This window comes from Calonectris borealis, chromosome 7 (assembly GCF_964195595.1).
Source record: "Calonectris borealis chromosome 7, bCalBor7.hap1.2, whole genome shotgun sequence".
Classification (NCBI taxonomy): Eukaryota; Metazoa; Chordata; class Aves; order Procellariiformes; family Procellariidae; genus Calonectris; species Calonectris borealis.
In genome coordinates this window covers 13,374,264-13,398,787 of record NC_134318.1, presented here as the reverse complement: position 1 = coordinate 13,398,787, position 24,524 = coordinate 13,374,264, and the positions used below count along the sequence as shown (strand labels likewise).

At 37.9% G+C, this 24,524-nt stretch overlaps 1 protein-coding gene across 1 annotated transcript in view; it reads right to left on the bottom strand.

Moving 5' to 3' along the window:
- Nucleotides 1-7,081: 7,081 nt before the first annotated feature.
- The window catches only part of LDB3 (LIM domain binding 3), a 121,686-nt gene continuing 104,243 nt past the window's right edge, over nucleotides 7,082-24,524 (bottom strand). The window contains exons 13-18 of the mRNA XM_075154308.1: nucleotides 23,288-23,406; nucleotides 14,758-15,058; nucleotides 13,372-13,552; nucleotides 11,030-11,150; nucleotides 9,467-9,582; nucleotides 7,082-7,440 (exon numbers count right to left, since the gene is read on the bottom strand). Of these exons, the coding sequence (XP_075010409.1) occupies nucleotides 7,351-7,440; nucleotides 9,467-9,582; nucleotides 11,030-11,150; nucleotides 13,372-13,552; nucleotides 14,758-15,058; nucleotides 23,288-23,406 (928 nt within the window). The 3' untranslated portion in view covers nucleotides 7,082-7,350. The remainder of the gene's footprint in view (nucleotides 7,441-9,466; nucleotides 9,583-11,029; nucleotides 11,151-13,371; nucleotides 13,553-14,757; nucleotides 15,059-23,287; nucleotides 23,407-24,524) is intronic.

Sequence of the window (24,524 nt, the reverse complement as noted above, 5' to 3'; positions counted from 1 at the left end):
CTGGCTGGCACTATCACATTTCTTGCAAGGATTTTTTTGCCTAGAATTATGCGCAGTGTAGCATAGATACAGTGTGGCATACATGCAGTAAAGCAGAAACTTCCAATTACTGTCATATATATTGCGTATCGACAATAAATCTCAGTAAATCTGGTATTTCCAGGATGCAGTAGGCTGATTGAATACACTAACCCTAGCAGCACAGCACACTGTATTACTTTTTACACCACATTGTTACACAGCTTACAAGAACGTGTAACAGTAACTCTGGTCAGGCTTCCACAAGTGCAGAAATCATAGGGAAATTTATGATGTCCTCAGAATCAGTACAGGGAAAAATTTCCAGGAAGAAAAAGAAAATGGGTCAGGGAACATGCAGGCCTACCAGTGGCATTGGGTAGTGCAGAAGAACATTTGGTTGTAAAGGAATATATTTGGTCTTTGCTTATAATGCACAAATAACATTTTTATTCCTGAATTCATTTTTTTTATATGAAGCCAGATTTTGGAAAGTGTGCCCTTCTTTCTGCTCCCACATCTCCTATGCTATCAGAAGTCTAGAGATGTTACCTCATAAAGCACAAATACTTAAGTGATAACAAAAACTAGGTCTCTAGGTGCACTCAGTTTAATGCATTATTATGCTACGTATAGTAAATGGACTATATGACAACAATTCAGGCTCAAATACTGCAGGTATGAAACACATTCACTTAAAGGAAATCAGAGCCTCAGTTCTGAGTGTTTTAATCCACATACATGTTCCAAACATGGATATAGGAATGCTTGCATTCATCAACATTAAGATTTCTTTAAATCACACTAAACCTTGACCCCAACATTATTCTCCAGTCGACGTACAATTAGATCTTCAAATAACTAAAATCCTGTAAATCATTCTTTTGTTCTAAAATGAGATCCTTAATTATGGCTACAGATATTTATTAAGCTTCCTAAAAATCCAAAACATCATCTTTAATGCACCATAAGAATAAAACATTCTAGAAGAACAGCAAGTTTCCTAGCTTTCTTGTAGCAAGCAGTATTCATTCCACAAGCACTGGAAGGACCATTACCTTTATTCAATTCAAAGTTGTATTTTTATCTATATCTTCTAATTAAAAGAAAAATAAATCATTAATTCAGTTTCAGAACGGCCTTAACTCTATTTCAGTAACACTACACATAGTAAAACTAGGCAGAAGCAGAAGAATTTCCATAACATCTTTGTCATTAATGAAAATAATCTGAATTCTAAAGTAGTAAGATTAGAAAATACTTTTGTAGTGGAGGCAGATTTATTAATGATACTTTATGCATACTAATTTATTGTTCCCTAACAATTAAAGTCTGGAAACCTTTAAAGCAAAAACATGTTTTGTTCAAAAGTTTAGCTTCGTTCAAAAAAAATTCATTCTGCTTGTCCTTATTACACAGAAAAGTCTTGTGACTCAGTCTGATGGTCCTTATTAGTACAACACACATTTGTTACTGTTTTCTTTTGATGTAATCTTCCTAAGAGGAGGAGGAACTGTATTTTTAACAGCTATCTAAGGGCATGTTTTATAGGCATACAGCACAGAATTTATGCCTGAATATAATCTGAATCTCATCCATAACTCTCTGATTTGGCTGGGAGAACAAAGCATTTCATTGTGTATTCAATAATGGTTTCAGCAATCTTATTCACACATTCCTTCCTTTCTTAATCAACAGAAACTGGCTGAATTTAAAGATTCATGATTGGGGGGGCGGGGGGAGAAACAATGCCAAAGCCTATAGTTTTGAAATCACCATTTTCTTCAGAGCAAATCATGATTTCTCTTCTATTAAGAATCTCTTAATGCAACACTTGTCAAGCTATTTTGCACCATGTCCTTTTCTAATGAACTTTGCTTTATTTACTTTTGGCACCCTATTAGCTAGCACAGTGCTATGCTTGTGCGTCTATTGCTTCCACTTCCAACAGCTGAACTCTCCAGGGATCACAGTGCAGAGTTTAGGAAGCACTGTCTTGTGCAAAGGTTAAAGGTCAGAACAGACAATCTGAAAAACAGCAGTTTTGAACTGACAGAAAATTGTGTATGTTCTGTTCATTCTTTTGAATTGTGTTTTTCCTTATGCACATTGTAAACAGAAATTAGGGCTGTAAAATAAAATCAAAGTGCACAAAGTTGTGATTCCTGATGCTGTACTTTGTAATGCCATCTAAAGCCATGTCTGTCCACTTCTCCTGTAACTTCTTAATTAGGTTTAATATAATTAGTTGTATCTTTAAAAATCTTGCATCCTGAGGAATGTGGATTAGGAATGCACAAAATGGCTGTTTTTATAAGCCACACTGTTATATGAAGATATCCTGTCATTTGGAAGTATTTCTTGGCACTAGAGCTCAATGAGGACGTTTAAAACATTTTGTATATTATTTAAAGTCACTTCTGCTAAGAAATGGAAGAACACCCACCTGAACTTATGCAATCAAACTTTGTTCTCAGATGCATCGATGTAACCTAAGACAGAATTTACCCACTCCTTATAAAGTTACTATAAACAGTATTTGTTGACACAATAAGTCTGTGACTATACAAGTCTTGCTAAGTTACAACATGTACTGTTAATACACTACATCTTTTAAGCATACTAACATTTGTTTAAAACAGCGTTATTTGGTTAATAAAACATTCAAGATTGATATACAATAAAGTTGAAATCAATGCTTTTAATTTTTATTTTCAGGTCTGAAGTAGAGAGTACAAGCTTTTGTATGCTTTCTTCTCAGTATTACATGGCTGAAAGCTGTCAGCTCTTCACATGCCATATTAATAAATATGCCCAAATCATAAAGTTTTAACTGTATTTGCACATTCCTTTTATTACTAGACTGTTTTATTCATGTTGGCACAGATAATCCATGCAAGGTAGTTACTCACACCTCATAAACCACACTACATTCTGTTTCTGAAATAACTAGGAACTTAAGAAAAAATATATATCTAAAATAAAGGGCACTTGTGGCATCAAGTCAACATGTCAATATATTATAAAACCTAGACTTCTAATATGATCACTGCAGGCAAGAAATCACTCAGTTTCAAATTCTGCTGTTTATAAATACTAAACAAATTAATATCTGCTACCAAGAGACAAGTATTGCAAATAAACATTAGTGTGCCCAGCATTAGACACTAAGGAGTGTGTTCAGTGCTGTGGACATTCACATTATTAAACATAAATACAAATAATCTTTAACAAAATATTTCGCCCAAAGTACTGACCACTGAAGGACCAAAGTAAAATATTTTTCCTTGTTTTGAATTGATTTTAGAAATTTATAGTGTGTAAATCCAATATAGTAAAAACTCTTTTAAAAAAAGAAGTCATAAGAGTGTTTTTTTCCCAGATAATAAAAGCAGTCTTTGGAAACATTTAATTTACCCTGTTCTGCAAAAAGAACAGAAAAAGAGAAAAAGCATTAAGATAATTTTTGAAGCCTTTGACTGAAAAGTTATTGAACACTTTTTAATTAGATGTAAGACTGGTCTTTTTATTTGATCATTCAGAGGTACAGCATCTTTGTTTATTATGTAAAACCCCACGTTAATTAGAATGAAAAGAAATATTTAGAGGAACTTAGAACTTGTCCCAGGCATCTATTACAAGACATAAAACATAAACAAGTACGTATTATTAATCTTGCATATATTTGTACAGCGTTTATGTTCAATGATAGTTGAAGGGCCCTATTCTGAATTTTTTATCTCTCTCTCTCTCTCTCTCTCTCCCTCTCTCTCTGCATCTTTCCTCCCTCCATATCACAAAGGTGACATGTGGCAGAAGAGTATCAGCAGTTATGTGGTATTCTACCCCTGTGAAACTTAAAATACTACATTATTATTCACAAATTTCTGGTTCAGATATGTGCAAAAATTATATCTTAATATAGATATCGAGGGCGGGTAAGTGGATTCCCTATTTTTGGACCACATTATGAAGCAGCACAAGTCAAAACAGGAAATTTATTACATGATAATCCTCAGGGTATCTCTGTTCTTCATTCAGAGATATCACTGTACCTCATATAGTGATATGTAAACTATCTTTAATCTCACTTGCTCAGACACCAGCTGGAGTCAGGGCATGTGTTACAGTGCAGGTTATCTGTCCAAGGACTCTCTCAAGTTAGTATGGCTCCCACTGAAAAGGAAATTTTCAGGACTCTCTCAAGCTAGTACAGCTCCCACTGAAGTCCATGCTGCTGCATTTTCACTGTTGCCACCCCGCAAGCTAGCTCAGCTACGCTTACATACATTGCATTCACCTTTCTGCAGTACTGACTTCAAAGTTACTAGATTGGATCCTGTATCCCCCGTGCTCACCCCTTCTATGCATATTCATACTCTCTGGACTATTGTGAGCTCCTTGTACCCTAATTTCTTGCTTCAAGCCCTTTCCCTGACTGTAGTGAGTCATCCTGGCTATTCCCCCCTTTCCCCCTCTGCCCCACCCCAACTATCTAACATGTCAACTTAGTGAAACTGGCCTTACCTAGGTATTCCCCCTCCTCCAACCCCAGCTTCAGTAAGGGCTTCCTGTTTCCTCAATGCCTCATCTTTTCACACTCAGCCAGAGGCCCCCAGAGCCCCTGCATTCTGGCTGCCACAGGTGCTCTCCCTTCTCTGATTCAAGCCTCTCTTCCCCTGCCCACACCGAGACCCCTGTCTCCCACACCCCTGTCTACCCCAGCAACTCGCACGCTGACCTGGGCCGCTTCAGCTGGCAATCTGAGCTCCCCTGTGAACATGAAGAAGAGACAGGCCCAGCCGTGCTGCCTACCACCGTCTCTGCACCTGCCTAAGCTGCAGCCCTCCACCTCTGGCCATCTCCTAAAATGCTTTATCCTTCACACTGCCAGTGAAGAGGGAGCTTTTAGGGACATTGAGGGGGAAGGTGGAGAGGGGGACACACACATATACACACACAGATTAGAGGCGAAAGACCTCATGAAATTCTCCTGAGGCATCACAAGCCCTAGCATTTTGTGTCCTCCCAAGGAGTCTGACTCCCTGTTTTGATGTTGATAGTAAGAGACGAGTCCCAGTCAGTCGGTAACACAGAAAACTGCCTAAAGAATATCTTCAATGCAGTCTTACTATATAATATGCTGATACAAATTCTCTTAAATAACAGAGAACAATAAACACCATTTTGTTGAATGACATTCAAAAATTAAAAGGAAATCTAGAATTGTTTCACTGTTATGAAAAGGCATTTAATGAAGTCAAATATGAGCGAAAAAATATCTAATTTCCATGATTACAATTTATTCCTCCAGAGAATATTATTAGCCAGATCTTTGGATTTTGTAATCAATGGAACCATATTCACACCAGCCCAGCACCGACTGAAAACAGAAAATTTGTTTGCTATAGAAAAAAAAGGCTTTGCATATAATGTACTAGTGTTTTAGAATAATTCATGCATACAAAAATCTGACGTAGCACTCAGATCACTGTTAGGATCAGTGAGAACTAAGATACCTATGGAATAAATACAGGTCATACTGCCACAGGCAGTTCAGGTTGTTATTTTTGTCCAAGATGCAGACTGCCTGCAGCTAACTTAACTCTCATATTAGAAATCCAAATTTCTTTTATTCCTCCCCCAAGCTTTGGATATTTTTTCATCCCTGAAAAGACACACCAATTTTCTTAAAATGGGCATAACCCATAGGAGTGAAAAGGCAGACAATGCTATGTTATTCCTTGTTACTCAAAACGCAAGGTAAAATAGGGTGCAAATGGCACCAGAATGTGGCCCACAGAATGCATCCTCAGCCTCAGAAACACTAAGTCAAAACTGTCAGTACTGCAAGCTGTCAACACACACATTGTAATTCTCACTTAAGCAAATTAATAAAACTTGAATAGCGATCTGACTTTCCATTTGAACTCTATTTTCTATCAGACAGAAGTGCTGTCTCCAATACAAAAGTAATTTATATTTAAAATTAAAAATTCAAAAGTATTATCAGTACTACAAGTGTTGCTCTTTTGCAAAAAAAAAAGTTGTATAAATAACTGTTTGAACGACTAGAAAGTTGTTCTTAAAATATTAGAAAAGATCACCATATGGTTATCCTAATTGTCAGAGCCTATCTACTGTTTTACAATGGCAAATACTACTACAATTCAGGATGTGTTGCATTTAAACTAATAAAAGTAATAACGAGTATGTGCCTTTGGTGTTATGCTGCCTTATGAATTTTTAATCAATGTGAATTTACTATAGGAAAGAAAAAAAGATGCCCTTTTCCTAAATATGTGGGATAGAGTAAGGAACTTTTGCAAGCTATCTCCCACTTCCTAGCTGTGCTAGATGGATGTGTGTCTTCTGTGTTCATCAATGTGAAGGTCCAGATGTAGATTCCTACCTCCCACTGATATCAGTGGGAATTAGAAACTAAAGCAATTGTTGAGTATTTTTTTTTCCACAAGAGGAAAGGAAAACTGGTTTCGAATTAAAAGCTGTCCTTTCCAGCCAGCTCTATTCCATTCAGTCTAAGAACAATTTGGAGAAAGCCAGTTGTCTTTTCCATTATGATTTGAAAGTGAACTAATCTACTGTGCATGTATAAGCCAAGTGCACTAGCAAGGTTGACCCAACATACTTTTCTCAAGCTTTCTGGGTTATGGAACGAATTAATTCTGTTTCCACTTTATTTTCAAACTAAGTTACGGATCGTGTCCTAGGCTTCCCTGCTACATATGGATTCAAGGCAGACTTCTTATTTGGAAAGAATCTAAAATATTTGATGCTATGAGGTAGCACCACAACATAATGGAATAGCAGAATAGCACTCACTTTTCATAGAGGAAACCCCAATCTATTTATTTCCCTTTGAAAGGTATGGCCTTTGGTTCTACAGATTATTGTATATGTGGCACTTATTCATTCTTATTGTGAAAGAAAATGACTTATTACAAAAGGACTTTTCCAGTTGTTCTTAAACACTAGTGTGTGGTCTAAGCAGTAAAACTGCTGTGGGTAGTTCATTTGAAACTGTATTTGTGCATTATTTTTTATATTACAGTTTTTAGTTGATTTCAATATTTCCCCCAACTGTTGCTCTAATAATAGACTAGATCATTTGTTTTTGACTGTTCATTCAGTAGGTTTTTGTATGAACCTTGCAAAAACATGTTCTGCATTTACAAAAGAAGTTAAAGTTAAACTTCAAAGTATCAACTTCCTAGATTTTACCAAGAGAAATGCTAGCCATTGTTATCAACTTTATAATTGCCCAGTTAGTCATCTGTTTTTCCCCAGCATTACTGACTACCAACTCTTCTTTTAAAGATTGATGGCATGGGCATGCTTCTTGCACAGTGGCTTATCCTTCTTGGAGTAGAATGGCTGACCTTCCAAATTCACATGGCATACCTAGAATTAATAATAAATACAATCAGGAATCATTAAAAAAAAAAAAAGAGAGAGAGAGAAAGACTGATTATCAATTTCAACTGTATTTCTCTTCTGCCCGCACATTTCTTTGGCAGAAGTGCATCTTATTTCCTGGATCAAAGTGCATGCTTTGGTAGTTTTCCTACTCCATGTTGAGGTTTGGCTCTGGTTTCCATCAGCTCTCCTCTCTGTACTTTCTTGCCACCACTACCCTCTAAGTTCACTAGTTTCTGTTAAACTGAAGTCTGGGTACACGATCCCCTAGGCAGCTTTGGCATGTCCCAGCAGTGTTTGTGTAGACTGTCAAAGGATAGTGGCACATTTGAGCACATGCAGCTAGCTTAGAGTTTAAGACCTAGATTCTGATCCTTGTAATGTATGATTTTATAAAAGCTCTGGTTAAGTGCCATGGTCCCGGGGGGACCATCCTGCCATGGTACTGTTAGATACTCATTCCTGTTATTACTTTGCCTTGGTACGGGTGCCTATGTGATCAAGGAGTGAGTCATTCAGACAGCCAGTATCATTGAAAACTAATTACTTATTCTTACCAGGTTATTCTTCAACCCATAGAGTTCTCTGCCTGGCTGCGTAAGTGCCGGTGTTGACATAACAAAGCATGTGAGAATGCATGGCCGAGGCAGGGCAGCCCAGGTTTAGATCAGCTTAAACTGCGCTGGAATTGTACAGATACCTACACAGGGTAGTGCAACACCACTTGCAAGGTCAGAGTTGGCTAGAACCACTTAAGGAAGTCAACACATCAGAACCTAGGAATAAATGTTGTCCCTAATGCTTATGGCAGGCTTAAGACCAGTGAGTGATAACATCAGTGATGTGCTAGTGCAAGTGGAAGGAAAATCACGTGAAAGAATGTGATGATAGCATATTAGAAATTAAGAGTCATGTGTTTATTTGCATTTGACTTAACCCACTGAAAGAAATAAAGTTAGCTCCTAACAAAAAACGCTGTGAGAACTGCATTAACAAAGCTGTCACCTCCACAGAAAATTGGGTTGCTAATTTAAATAAATACATAAGAATGCAGTTAAATGAACAAGTAAAAAAGAACATGAAATATTCAGAGAAAGTGTCTTTTATAAGTGGCTAATAGCTGTTAGTTTGTGAAGGAAACTTGCTGTCTTAGTATTCCTTTCTACGTTAGAATTTCAAAAAGACTTCAATTTTCACAGGACACTTTTGTGTCACTCACTTCCATGTATCCTTAAAAGACCAGTAGCTAGTTTAGCTTTAGATATTTATAAACATTTCTATATTTTCTACTCTTCAACCTAAATTTTAGAGTTCAACAAACATTAGAAATTGTCACTGTCGTTTTTGGTGTGGCCAACACACTATTTTTAGCTAATTAGAGGTTCTAGATATTATTACCTTACGAATAATATGTTGTAGAGCAGCACAGCTGTATGAGAACCGTATGAAACATACTGTTTATCATATGGATTTTACTACTTTGTGTGCAGAGTGTGGGAATATGGCCACACTATATAGCTGTACGCGCACCACAGATTGATGAGTTTGACCAACTTCTATGCTAATTACTATTCATTCTCTCTAAACAGACTCCTTTTTGCAAGTTTCAACAAGCATTCTGCATGGAAATACAAACTGCACTGCTTTGTAAGTAAGATTATGGCTATACAGTTCAGTATGGAGTTAATTTATTTTAAATGCAGCTTTATCTTTATTTGGTAAACATTGGAAAGAGTAGCAGCAATAGTGCTATATATTACTGTATGTACTCTCTAAAACTGGATGTTTTATTAGAAAGCACTCACTTGTGATGGTCAAATTTAATAATTCTAGTAAAAGTTTATGGAGAAGAGAAATGACTCCCATCCTTCTCCATCTGCAAGTAAAAAATGAAATTCAATCCCTCTGCATCCTTAGGCATATGTTAGTCATTCCTGCTTTCAGGTGTTCTGATGTTACTTCACAATTTATGAGTATAAAGAAATGAGATAGTATTTGGTATAGAACTTACAGCACAAATGAAGCAGGTATCATGCCAAGTGTGTCCAAGAGCTTCAATGAATTTATCTCCAGCTTCAACAGGAAAATCACAGCCATGGCATTTTGTGCTGAACAAAGCAATATAATCTAAAATAAAACAAAAAGCAAGCTTAGAACAAACTCTTAACGCAATCGTATTAAAACCAAGAAAAATAGAAAGTTTCCAGTGGATGAATTTTTGGATTGTTTTTACTCAGAGTTACCTACTACATTCACTGAAACACTCACACTGAAATTTGCTTCTTTTCTTTCGTTATTTAAATACAAACTCCGTGCAAAACCCCACATCAGCACAACGGTTGTCATCTCAAACATAGCAAACGATCAAAAAAGTTCATGAAATTTGAGGTTATGTTTCTCACATTAGTTTTAAATTAACTTTAATGTATGCGGAAGCTATTCATAAGGACAAATATGGTCATACAAAACACAATCTAATGGCTAGTGAGTGTTTCCTTAAGGGTGGTATAGAAGCATAGTTTAAGTTTCCATGACTGGCTTTATGTTCTCTCTGCATTAAGAGAGAATATTATGGAAACCCCATACTGGCTGGATAATACATCTTTATTTTGAATATCAAGTGCAATTTGGAAAGACTTAACATTGAAAAAGATTAGCAGAAATTCTAAAGGTATATGGAATTCGTGAGAGTCATTGCAGGTTATGGCAAAACCTCCAATTTTAAAGGGTAGGTGTCAAGTTAGTCATGCTGTATGGTTTTCATTCTTCACTAAGAGTTACTCTGATTTGTAAAATTTGATTTGCGCAACCATAAGGAAGGAATCTCCAGAGAGAAGTAGGCCAAAAGCTCGTTAAATGGACAAGGCGGGGCTTACAGAGGGAAACTTAACCTGCTTCTTGACCATGTCAGGCAACTCATTTGCATGGCAAGCACCATTTATTAAACCATATTACCCTTTCCATAGTTTGGGAAAACCTGGCCTTTTCCTTTCTTAGTTGGCAAGAAGCAGTTCATTTGTTGCAGCACTCAGAAGACAAAAGCTGCACTACCATGTGCTGCACATCTGAGCTGAGCTCTCTTTTCATATATGTTGGTTGATCAGTTTTAGGGTGAGGTAGCAGCATCAGAGGTCATAATCAAGCAGCTTAGTAGTGAGAATGTGGGCAGCAACCCACACATACTGTATAGAAGTGCTACCAGAACCCTAAAATAAGAATTTTGCACCCCATAATGTGTAGATTTCTAGTGAGCAGAATCTACCAGGGAAGGGAGGGGGACAGGGAAAAAAGTGTATGGAGAGAAATGGAAGATAAGCATCGTAATATGTAAGGGAGAGAAATGAATTAAGGCATTCTGAGACATAGAGGCAAAAGACTAGTGCTCTGCCAGTCTATCATATAAAGTGGAGAAAAATACAGAGAAGGAAACACTTGTATCTGCAGAGAGTGGAAACAAAATCAATGCTGGATGGGTAACTGATTTTATTTTGTTCATCAGCTCCTTTATTCTTATGTTGCTTCCATACAACATGAAGCACATGATTACTGAGCAGAACTGTCTACTTTGCCATACCTTTCTCACAGTAAGGTTCCCCATCCTCCATGTGAAAGAGGCTATTCCCAAATGGCATCTTACAAGCAGCACAGACAAAGCAACTTGTGTGCCAAGTCTGTCTTAGGGCATGCATCACTTCCTGTAAAACAAACAAACAAACAAAAATCTCCAGCAGAATAGCATGCCTGCAACTACCTACCGGAGAAAAATTGAAGGCAGAGATGCTCTAAATTTTTCCCTTCTGTATCAGCCAATTCCCCTCCTTAAAAGAAAGGAGTATGACAGAAATTGGGCTCCTTTGGAAAGAAAGAGGAAATAGGACTGCAAACTTTCTAGAACAATGTATTTGCCAAAATGAAACAACATAGTTCAGCCAGCTGTTTGTATCAACATGCCCAGTCGCTGTTGCAGGAGAGATTCTGCACAAAGATTCTGATTATTTTCTCCTTTGTTTTGACACGACTAGTATGAACTCTTCAATGCAAGAGTATGATTTGTCAAATAAATTTTAAAGAGTAATTTTGTCTCTAAGACCAAGAAATGCATGCAGGGGATAAGTGATTTAAGTCTTATGTTTCAAATCAACTTCGATTATGTACTAATTTCTTTAAGCTTCTCACAAGAACGCTTCACAAACTAATGTGAAAATCTAAAAAAAAAAAAAAAGCTTCTTAGATTTTAACTTATGTGATTAGTGAAAATGAGTCTTCGTGTCTGTTCCTAGGCCATGTGTTCATCACGAAAAAACAAATTCTGTGCAACTGATGTTCTCTTGAACTGAGTATCCAGATTTTATCAGCTTTTTCTTCTATCCAGTATGGAGCAATCTCCATTACTGCTTCATTCTTATCTTGTCATACAGAAGTCCTCCAGGTCCAAAAGCTGCTGTACCTTGACGCTGTAACCTTGATGTAACCCTGATACATGGTTACCTGCTAATTTGTCAATCTTGTGCCCAAGACAATGTTTGACAGCGTATCTCTGTCAAAGGGCCAGCTGTGTAACTGGTGTAAATTAACTTTGTTAACTTCAGTCAATCAGAATTGATTTACGCCAGCTGAGAATCTAGATCCTATTTTGTGTTGCTTCCAATTATATACATAGACTGATTCTCTTCTAAAGATTATTTTTAATCTCCATTGACTATGACAAAAGGGATTGAAGTCCTCTTCCATGCTTTCAATCCAGTGAATAGACAAAATAGTCTAATTTATGTTTGCCATATATCTCATTAGAGAACCACCATTTGAGATTCATTAACTTCTGTTACTGTTTGCAAAACAGCTATCACTGATAAATAGGTTTGGATCCATTTATGAACCTCACTGAGCTATGAAGCAAAAAACAGATTGAGAAATCTTATTAATATAAATAGAGGCAGCTGGCATCTTTGCTGTTTTCCTGATGAAAATCCATAATGGGGAACTGATTTGTGCCAGCATTAATTAGGTAAGTTAAGTCAGTACTCTGCTGTAAAATTACTCCTACTGCCGTGGTAGCAAACAAGACTTGGTTGGAGCCAGAGCTTCACCATAGATGTCTGATGCTGCCATCCCTAATTGGCAATTGCAGAGAAAAGCACCTAGTCTGTCAATGCCAACATTTTGACGATGTCAAAAGGTGACAGCTAAGCAGTGAAAAACCAGTGTGCTACTCCTTGCATGAATCATGTCATATATTCGCTATAACTGCATGCATAAATACATTTAAAATTATCTTATGGTATTCCATAAGATCATCACCATCTAAGGTATATGTAGAGAAACTTACTTGTATCTAAGCATGAGTACATTAAGACAAAAGTGGCATTTATTTTTGCCTTTCTGGAATTCAGATCGTATTTATTCTGTATTTTCTTAACTATAAGAAGTCAGCAGAATTCCTCTTGGCAGCAGTGTTGCTAGCTACCAGTGAGGTGCAGCAAGAGCAATGGGCCTCTCCCCAAGATCACTGACTTCTCCATTGAAATTTAGACTAAGTGCTGTATAAGAAAAAAAAAAAACCAAGTTCAAGTCTTTTACTATAAATATAAGGAAAAGATAGATAAAAGTAACATAGTGTGTATCGGATAGCAAAGAACTATCCAGAAAGCATTACTTACTTTACACTCAGTGAGATGGTAATTAGATTACATATTCTATCTATGAATTGAATAAGGTACAGAAATATCCAAGATTTCGGATAGATAAAAATTATTATTAAATAGTATGTTTCTCATTCTAAAATAATCAACAGGCTGGGAAATTATTATTAAAAAGGGGGAAATAATTAAATATCTACATTCACTGCTTACAGTCTAAACTATTTCACTATTTCAGTGAACCACACAGTTGGAGAAAAGGTTAAACTTGTCCTCTTACCCCCATGATCTTAGTGTGGCATCTGGCACAGGTTGGTGCAAAGAACTGTTCATAACAGCGCTCACAGTACACACTATTCTGCTCTTCCACAAAGCACATATCAGCCAAGGATGTCTTGCAGTAAGCACAATTGAATTCTTCTGGGTGCCAAGAGCGACCCATGGCTACCAGGAAAGGACCCCTGTAAACAATCGTAATTATCTTACTTGTATTGCAAAAAGATTGAATGACCCTGATTACAAACCCACTTTGTTAGACACTGCATACATGTATAACAAGCATTCTACTTGAACCATGAAGGTGCATGTTAAACTAAGATCCAGAAGCCTGAACAGAAATGGTCATTACTCAAACACTTTGCCAATTAGTTAAAATATTTCATTATTGTTTAGTCATATACATTGGATTTACAGACAACTGTTGGAAAAATCATCAATTGTTTTCATATCTACATAGCTATAAGTGGTCTTTCTAAACAGCTGCAAAGACAACAGGAAAAGGCCAAGGGTCGTAACACAGAAGATAATGCTACTATTTGAAAGCATGAAAAAGCAGGCAAATCTCCAAACCTACACACCCACACCTCACAATAGCTCCTGAAGTCTCCTGCCTTCGTTTCATCTAGAGATCACTGCATGCAGCATGTTCTAGAAATGTCAGACTATCAGATGACAACTTGCTGTTTGATTATATGGAAGACACATTAAATTCGTCTTGGTGATTTGCGCTTGATTGTAATTAGATATAGTGATTATTACTGGAGTCTTTCCATTTCAGAATGTATAAAGGGCAATAATCAGCAGTTCCACATCACCAAACTAGCTCCTTTTAGTGGGGGAGACTGTCATTAAACATGGATTACTTAAAGTTGGTTAGCAGTCCACAGGGTAACAATGGGCACTGGTCCAGCAGAATGAATTGGGAGAGGAGAAGGGAGAGGCATGCTATGAATCACTGCTAATAGAGTGTAGGCATTATCTTTCTCCAGACACAAAAGCAAAATTACATTTGGCTGCTGTTCCAAAATGATGTCTTGTTCCTTTTCTCTCCATAATCCTCTCCCCCATCCCCCCAACTGTCCCAACGAAGTTGTATGTACCTCCTTCAAGGGGTACCTTAGGACCAGAAACTTGTTTAAAAAACAAACAGTGATTGGCCACAGCATCCAAGAAACAAATAATTAGCATGTATAACTTTGCAGTGATAAAAAGTGAACCACACAATAGCAAAATGAGCTCTGGAAATGTTAAAGTAATGAAGCAGACAACAGACATCCCTGCTGGATAATTTAACTGAGTCTTAGGCTCTGGTACTGTATATTAATGTACAATAACCAGTCTGATTTTTTTTTCTGCTTCATCCCTCTTCAAAACCTCATGACCTTACCGAATTATGCTGTTACAGTGCCCACAGAGAGGAGTTCGGCTGCTGGCTGGAAAACGCTCAGCTCTCTGAACTGTTCCCCGGGCTATTGCAGGAGCCTGGGAAGAAGTTGAAACTGGAGATGCGTAAGCAGAAGTAGAGGCAGGAGGTGGTACTGGAGCACCCCTTGGTAGGATGTGCTTTGTGACAGTGGTGGTGGTTTTTCCAGGTGCAAATTTCTGGGAAAAGGAGTCATCTGTTACCCAGGGAGGGCGACTTGCAGGCTCAGTGTTGGCAGGGGTGTAGGAATGAACTGGTGCTGGTGCTGTTTTAAGTATCCCAAAAGAAACCAAGAAATATTTTAAAGTCTTTCTTCCGATGGCAAAACAGCAACACTTACCAAAGGGTACTCCACGACACACAAAAAATAAAAGCATTGGATGACACTTTATTATGGCCTATCCCATTATTGCTCATTAATTCTGGACTGAGGCCAAGGATATCAGCACAATCATTGACTTTTAATCCACATGCATTACGGAAATCATTGCCTACTGGCTTTTACAGATTTTATGGAGACAATTTTCAAGGGCACCGCTTCATTTTCTAGTAGGATATGACAATTCTGTGATAATTTCAAAGACTGCCATATAACTATTTAAGACAGGTTAAAACCAGAAAAGCCAGATTATGTAATAAAATTTTAGATGAAATTCCCCATAATTTCAATATGAAATTATGCTTAAATTTTTATCTTATTATATTCATTAAAATGCAGCGTTTTCCACAAATGTCACTGTTATCTATCATTTGTAGGTTTTACTCCTAGGTTTCTGAAGAAAAACAGGCTCACACAGGGAACACAGAGATAGAGAGCACTGGAAGCAATATTGAGGGAGCCAATTCAGCTCACATGACCAGCAAGACAAAGCCAACAGCACTTAGAGGAAGGCCAGACTTGCAGTTATGACTGATCTCAGTTCAGTTCTTGGCTCTGCCACAGACTTCCTGTACAACTTCAAGCAAAGCATAGTATCTCTGTGCCTCAGTTCCCATGTATAAAATAGAAATATACTTCCTTTCTTCTACCCTTTGACTATCACATAAAATCTTCAGTGCAGACTGCCTCTGTGTTTGTATGCACCAGGCTCCAATCTTGGGTGGAGCTTTGTCACATAAAAATAAGCAGAAGCTAGAGTCTGCACATACTGACAAGTTTTCCCATTGCCCTGCTCTTTTCAAAACGTCAGATCTTGCATTGTGTAGGACTGAAGTCACTGCCCAAGAAACTGCCTCACTTTGCCAAGTACAGGAGCACTAAAAGCAGTTTTTCCTTTGCAAGGAAAACAAAGAAGTGAATGATTGTTGGTTTGTGTGAGGAGGAACAGAAGCTTGGAGAGTTTAAGTGTTTTGCCCCAATGAGAGAGCACAGATTTGAGAACAGAAGTCAGTTCTGTGGTCTAGGCAAACGCTCTGGGTGATAGATCCCAGTGCCAATAAAATGATGACCAAATACAACATTTACAGTTTTAAGAGGCTTGCAGGTAGAAAGGTATTTCAATCAAGAAGAGGGTTCCAAATGTAACATAGATCTTTCTGGATAATTAAGTGGTGAGAAGATTATGTTCTACTTAACACTCCTCCCTTAGCCTACACCCTGCCACATAGAATAACACACTGATTATTGGCAATTGCAGGTGCTTAAAGTGCATATATATCAATCCACTGTGATCACCCAGTGATCTCTGATTTTCTTCTTTTTATTGACTTCAGAGCTGAATCTAATGCATCTTCTTGATAAAACTTTCTTATGCTATGGCATCAAAAAAGTTTCTGCTTCATAAAACTGTATCCCACCTTAGCTTGAGGCTTCTTTTTTTCTTAACTCGGGAATGGTAAACAGTGTTTAAAGATGTCAGAACAGAGAGTTTATATGCAATCTCTTTAAACCCTGGGGCTGTTGCTATTTATGTATTACGGTATTAAGCTAGGCAAAATTAGAAGGCAATATTTAATCTCTAATTGGTGAGTTCAAAAGGCTCCCACCTATGAGGTTCTCTAATTAAATAAGGTGACTTCTAGCTCACTCAGTTTTGTGAAAAGATTCTCCCTCCCCCAAGAGCCAATAATTGTTCATGCAAAGTACGGCAGTGTATCCCACAGAGGGCCTAACAAAATGGTCAGATATTCAAACCCGGAGTTCCAGAAGTGAAGAACAAATGCAGTCCAGGTACCATTGTTCAGATGTCTTTTTCTATGATTATCTTTAGTAAATTCAGCTTACAACCTCTTAACGTTTCACTTTTTCCTCCTTAATCTCACAATGTCAGTGTTTTATTTTTCCAGTTTGTTTATTCTAACCAATGTAGACAGCATATGATTTATCTGGGTTCAGATTAATCTAGACTCCTTTGTAGGATAAACACTGGGGAAGGGTCTTTGCCTTTCATTCTCTTTACCTTCTATTTTTTTTTTACTCTATCTTTTCTACTTGCCATGGTAAAATAAAGCAGCAAAGTAAATTTTTTTTCCAGTTGCTGAAAGAAGATACCAGGGGAATTATTGCAAAATGACAAATGTTGGGTGTTCACAACTGCCCTTGAGTTCTCTTTCAGCCATTATCATTTAATTTTACAGGCTGGATTTATTACAACATATTTTCCCCCTGTGAACAGGCTGGAATTATTATTGATTTAAAATAGCGTCATTGCAATGTATTAGAAAGGTTTCACTAACTTTGAGATTTTAGCTATTGTTATTAAGAGGGAATTATTATCTTGCTATCTTATAGCTATATCCCTAAGCTTATATGAACAACACTCTTGTCGTAGTAGCTACTGCCAAACAAATTCATCTTGCATGTTTATGTATTTCAAAGTCTTCCAACATATATGCAGCAGATAAAAGGTGCTGTTTGCTAGTAAAAAGTACTAAGATTCAGTATATCAGAGAACAGATTCTCAAAATATCAGTATTGTATGAGCTGACCCTTAACTGTTCAAAAATGAATACTTTAAATAATTCAGTAACCCAGCCTCTACCACCTTGTTTCTCTCAGCCCTCAGACTCTCTTATAGTAGGACAGAAAGAATGGGGCTATTGTTATCCTGTTATCTCTCTTAACAGCCATAGGAACATGCCAATGCCTTGCTTCTGGGGAATTTGGAATTCTCTCTATTAGCTCTTCATTTATGATCAATGGATATTTTCCCTCCAGAAGAAAAAAGGCATGTTACCAAAGATTCATTTAGTAAAGATTCATATAGTCTCAAATGCTTTAGTCTTACATACTAGCTTGCACTGTGAGAACAATTTCCTTTTTTTTTCCTTTGTTAGTAGAACACATAATTGTTATTCTTAGTAATAATTTTCCAATAACAAATGTAATTAATAATCACAACTGATTTGGCTTGTTCTACATTTAGTAGCCGCATCATTGAAGCCCAAAATTTTCCTATATACTGTTCCTATATACTGTTTTCCTACATACTGTTGCATTATCAAAGCAGATAATGCAACAAGTCCTTTATAAGAAGACACCATTCTTATTTAGAAGAATTTAAAATGAAAGATGGTACATGACCTGCTGTTTTAGTCTTGAAGGTGCTTAGGATTCATGAAAAGTTCATTGAGATCTGTGGGAATATTTCTACCAATTTCTGAAAGAGCGGATCAGGTCTTTACGCTTGAGTAGTCCTATTTGGACTTACGGATTTAAAAGGAAAGATCTGCTTTCTTTCTTTTAGGTATCATGTTACTTCGAAGTATAAAACTGGCGTTCGGGTTGCTTGGAATATATGAAAGCACTTTTCTAGACTGGGAAAGCCTATAAGAAAGGAATACACAAGTATTTTCCGCCATCTAGTGGACCTTGTTCAGAAAAGAAATCTATGCTCCTTTTAAAAACGGGTTATGAAATTTACACGACAGAGAAGAGAAAAGATTACAGAGTTCACAGTTTTCCCCATAGGAAGAAAACAAAGCAGCAGAAAATCCCCACCAGAGTTAGGTTAGTCAAAGTAGTACTCTTTCTTTTCTTTAAAGTGTAGACTTACTGATTACTCCTATCTAAGCCAGATACTCAACAATGCAGTTTCATTTTGACATTGGTGTCAGTTTAACCAAATTTAACCCCATTATTTTTTTCAATCTGAGACCGATTATAAAGCCTTGTAAACCCTCTTAGTGATTGATTCACGTTTCTGGATATTGCATATATGAGGCTGTTGGTGGGTGTTTTAATCTGGAAATTACTGGCCCACATTTTTAAGGGAAGCAAGTAATCTCATTCTCATTAACACTGAGGGCTAGCATAAAGACATTCCTCTTCTAAATTCTACACTGCAAATCCTTATAGTAATCTCCACTATTTTGGCCTTTTCACACAGTGGATTTACAAAAATAGAAGCCTAAGAAATTATTTGCTAACGTGAGACTGCAGTTATTGCAAAAGCCTGAGGTTGCACTTAGGTTGGAAGAAAAAGATGGATTTTGTGATCTCATATGTCATCATTTGAGAACAGCTGGTCCTCTCAGATTAAGGCTGCATTTTACACTGCAGGACAGAATTTATATGCATTGACAAAGTTGGGTGAGGAAGTTTTCTAACTATCTTGATGGTTTGTTTCAAAGTACTCTTTCCCATCTGTCACAGGAAATGCCATTTCCTCCATTACTTCCCAAGTGACAATTTCTTGTTTGCTCAGGACTGCAACTGCAACCATCTTTAGGGCCAGATCCTGTTCTAAAACCGGTACTACATGAAATATATAAAACTTTAAAAAGGTACCAAACAAAAACCAAACATCTTGAATAAAATATCTTTCTTTAATCTTTTTTTGTATCTGAGTCAGTTTGGGGTTCAATTATGGAGGTATTTTAGAATCCTTCATTGTATATCTCAAACTCTTAAACAATACAGGGAGACTTACTGTTTCTTTACCTGCCAACTTTAATGCTGTTTGAATTTTGTCTTTGTAATATATCACATTACATATTATTCTGAATTTTCTCCTATCCTCTAGAGTACCTTATATCCTTACAGTGTCTGCAAAATAAGAATTTTTCACACGCAGGCAGACAATATATACAAGTTGAAGTAAGTTCGTTGTATACATAGTGACACAGAACATACTTTCCATGGTATATATTTTAAGCCTTTATGAGGGAGGCAATGGGGCTCACAACCAGCAATAGCAAAGATGATGCCCATCACAGGAAAAAACAAAAGCATTACCTCTTATTCTGAGTCTAATTCAACAGCCAGCTTTTACTTTTACAGATACAGCTACTAATTGGATATAGCTACTAATTTATTTCTGTGGCACGTTTGTATATTGAGATCTGGAGTTTATATTTCCCCCAAATGAGTATCAATCAGTGTATTTAGGAGATATTTTGACTTGCCACAGTTTGCTCTGTTCTGCATTATGGAAATAAATCCTCTGTCTTCATCTTTGCTTTTTTTGCAAGACAAAAATAATAACATTTGCCTTCAGTGAGAACATGGTATATGCTGACACACTTAACCAAAAGCAAATGAGGAAAAGCTGAAACCTTTATTGACTTTGAGACCCTTAAATAGCTCATGATAGTTCTGAACTGGCTTTTTTCACCTTTATATCTCAAATACAAAGATCAATCAACTGATCTGTCTGCTTTATGTCTAAGTTTGCACGGGTTTCATTTCAATAGATCCAGAGATAGAGCATTACAGAAGACAGAGTTTAAGATTGTTAGAATTCTTGGCCTTCTCATATTTACTTGACTGTCAAGATGATAGAAATCAACTTTTTAATTCTCTTGCTAAGATCAGAACAAGCTTAATTTGAAACAGAAGTGCATTTAGACTTATATTGCTGCCTCATTTAATTTGTTCATTTTGAAGGTTCAGATTTTGGTCATCAATGGTTTTAGAAGTTCACTCCATTTGTAACACATTAATACAAAGGAAATTTAAACAACATCAAGGAGCATATTTTCCACATGAATGAATAATCATAGAATCATAGAATGGTTTGGGTTGGAAGGGACCTTAAAGATCATCTGGTTCCAACCCCCCTGCCACTAGACCAGGTTGCTCAAAGCCCCATCCAACCTGGCCTTGAACACTTCCAGGGATGGGGCATCCACAACTTTCCTGGGCAACCTGTTCCAGTGCCTCACCACCCTCATAGTGAAGAATTTCTTCCTTATATCTAATCTGAATCTACCCTCTTTCAGTTTAAAGCCATTACCCCTTTGTCCTATCACTCCATGCCCTTGTAAAAAGTCCCTCTCCAGCTTTCTCGTAGGCCCCCTTCAGGTACTGGAGGGCTGCTATAAGGTCTCCCCGGAGCCTTCTCTTCTCCAGGCTGAACAACCCCAGCTCTCTCAGCCTGTCTTCATGGGAGAGGTGCTCCAGCCCTCTGATCATCTTTGTGGCCCTCCTCATGGACCTGCTCCAACAGGTCCGTGTCCTTCTTATGTTGGGGGCCCCAGAGCTGAACACAGTACTCCAGGTGGGGTCCACAAGAGCAGAGTAGAGGGGTAGAATCACCTCCCTCGACCTGCTGGCCACGCTGCTTTTGATGCAGCCCAGGATACGGTTGGCTTTCTGGGCTGCAAGCGCACATTGCCAGGTCACGTTGAGCTTCTCATCAACCATCACCCCCAAGACCTTCTCCTCAGGGCTGCTCTCAATCCATTCTCCACCCAGCCTGTGTTTGTGCTTAGGATTGCCCCGACCCATGTACAGGACCTTGCACTTGGCCTTGTTGAACTTCATGAGGTTTGCACAGGCCCACGTCTCAAGCCTGCCAAGGTCCCTCTGGTAGGATAGCATCCCTTCCCTCCAGCATGTCAACCACTCCACACAGCTTGGTGTTGTCGGCAAACTTGCTGAGGGTGGCACTCAATCCCACTGTCTATGTCGCTGACAAATATGTTAAACAGCACCGGTCCCAATACCGACCCCTGAGGAACTCCGCTCGTCACTGGTCTCCACTTGGATATTGAGCTGTTGACCGCAACTCTTTGAGTGCGACCATCCAGCCAATTCCTTATCCACCGAGTGGTCCATCTGTCAAATCTGTGTCTCTCCAATTTAGAGACAAGGATGTCATGCAGGACAGTGTCAAATGCTTTGCACGAGTCCAGATAGATGACATCAGTTGCTCTTCCCTTATCCACCAACGCTGTAAGCCTGTCACAGAAGGCCACCAAATTTGTGAGGCATGATTTGCCCTTAGTGAAGCCTTGTTGGCTGTCACCAATCACCTCCTTATTTTCTACGTGCCTTAGCATAGTTTCTAGGATGATCTGCTCCATGATCTTGCCGGGCACAGAGGTGAGACTGACTGGCCTGTAGTTCCCCAGATCTTTCTTTTTTTTGCTTTTTAAAGATGGGGGTTATGTTTCCCCTTTTCCCGTCAGTGGGATCTTCACCGGACTGCTACGACTTCTCAAATATGATGGATAGCAGCTTAGCAACTTCATCCACCAGTTCCCTCAGGACCCGCGGATGCACCACATCAGGTCCCATGGACTTGTGCACCTTCAGGTTCCTTAGATAGTCTCGAACCTGATCTTCTCCTACAGTGGGCAGCTCTTCATTCTCCCAGTCCCTGCCTTTGCCTTCTGCGGCTTGGGTGGTGTGGCTTGAGCACTTGCCGGTGAAGACTGAGGCAAAAAAGTCATTGAGTACCTCAGCCTTCTCCGTGTCCTGGGTAACCAGGTCTCCCATTTCCTTCCGGAGAGAGCCCACATTTTCCCTAGTCTTCCTTTTATCACCAACGTACCTATAGAAGCTTTTCTTGTTGCCCTTGACATCCCTGGCCAGATTTAATTCTGTCAGGGCTTTAGCTTTCCTAACCTGATCCCTGGCTGCTCGGACAGTTTCTCTGTATTCCTCCCAGGCTACCTGACTTTGCTTCCACCCTCTGTAGGCTTCCTTTTTGTGTTTGAGTTTGTCCTGGAGCTCCTTGTTTATAATAATAAAATATATTCCTTCAGTAATTGGAGCTGTGGGAAGTGGAAGCATAGCATTACGAAGTACTTTAATAGGTCATTCTTTATTTCAAATATAAGCCTGAGTTTAAGAAGTTCAATATATGGCCTTATGTATTTTGCAAATATATCCTACTCTAGCTACCTTCACTTATTTTATCTTCTTCCCGAGTTGTGCATTCTTAAGCTATTTTATCAATTCTGAAGTGTCATTGGGCTCCTAGTTGGGCACGCTGGGTTATTTTCTTTTGAAAAGTCAGGCTACACATTTGTTTATTACAGATTTTTCCCTTGCTTTTATTCTTCTTCCTCCTTTTTTTCCACATTTTCACTCTAAAGCAGAAAACAAATACAACATAATCCTTGATCTTCAGATAATCTGAAGCAAAACTAGCAACTAGCAGCATTTGGTTCCATGTATATAAATCTTTCCTCATACGTGTGTGTCCTATTGCAAAATGTGCATTCTTTGCATTTTCTTTTTCTAAAAGAAATGCTTGTGTATTTCTTTTCTGAATCCTTTCAGTACTTTGTTCTGAATCCTGTCATTACTTTGAAGTCACCTTACCTGGCTGGTAGACAGAGGGCTTTATGCTGGCAGTAGTAACAACTCTCGGTTTTGAAGCAGCAGGACTTTCACCGTAGCTTCCAGAAACTGGCGTTGGTGTATATGACTGGCTTGTGTTTCTAAAAGCAAAATGAAGGTACAAGCAACTTTATAAACAGCAAAAGTTACTGATTATGAAATAACAGATCTGGCAGCTTCCAAAGCACTCCGAGAAGAACTGTCCTTTAGAGCTACAGAGAGAATACTGTGAGATTCATTAGTCTTTATCATTGCTCAGAAAGGCTTGGACAATTCTTTGGAAAGAAAAATTAACCGAATAAGGATTTTAAATAATGCCAAATTGCTCTTGTTGTCACAGAAAATAGCTTACTGAAGGAATATGACAAATTTATTAAAGGAACTCTCAGTTTAGGGATCAGACTTTGGGAACATGCATACAAAGTTTGGGTTTTCTGTCCCTCTACAAACAAATAGGCCTGTTCTTGTCTAAGATAAATCAATGAGGGATATCTCGTTGACTTAAAAAGATACCGGCTCAGCACAATTACTACTACTACTACTACAAATACTAACTACTGTTTTATAAGCATTATAGTCTTTTCAAAAAGATTGTAGTGACCTTTAAAAAACATTTCTGAAACTAACTCTTTTCCCTATTTAGGCTGAAACCACAATTTATGTAAATTTGTCTAATGTTCAGATAACACAAAAGCATGTGATTACGCAATATTATGATGCAATTTCTGCATTCCTAGATTAAAAACATTTGCTCAGGATTCCAAATATCAATAAGAAATCGTTTTTCTCTATTTTATGGCTCAGAGGGTGATTCTCAGTTTGATTATAGTAACACATTGAAATATATGCCTCTTCTCTTTGCCTGTTACTTAGGATGATTCTATTTGTAGTGACTTTGTTTCTTAGACCACTAAAAGAGCATTACAAAGCAAACAAGAAAGAATAAAGAAGTACAAGAAAGGGAAGCAACAGATACCGAGATGCGTGCAGTAAGAAAAACCATTCACTATTGAGCATCATTCTTACTCACCTTGATAACATAGTTTTACTTTCTTTTTCCCTTCAGTTTCACTATCTGTATGAACCAGATCCCTATCCATTTGTGCTGACAGTTTAAGAGTTATTTCTATAGTGGCTTTGTCTATAGGAAAACATTTGTCAGCATAAGAAAAGAAGCGTCCAGCTTTGCCAGACCATTGGTCTATCTTGACTTGTACTT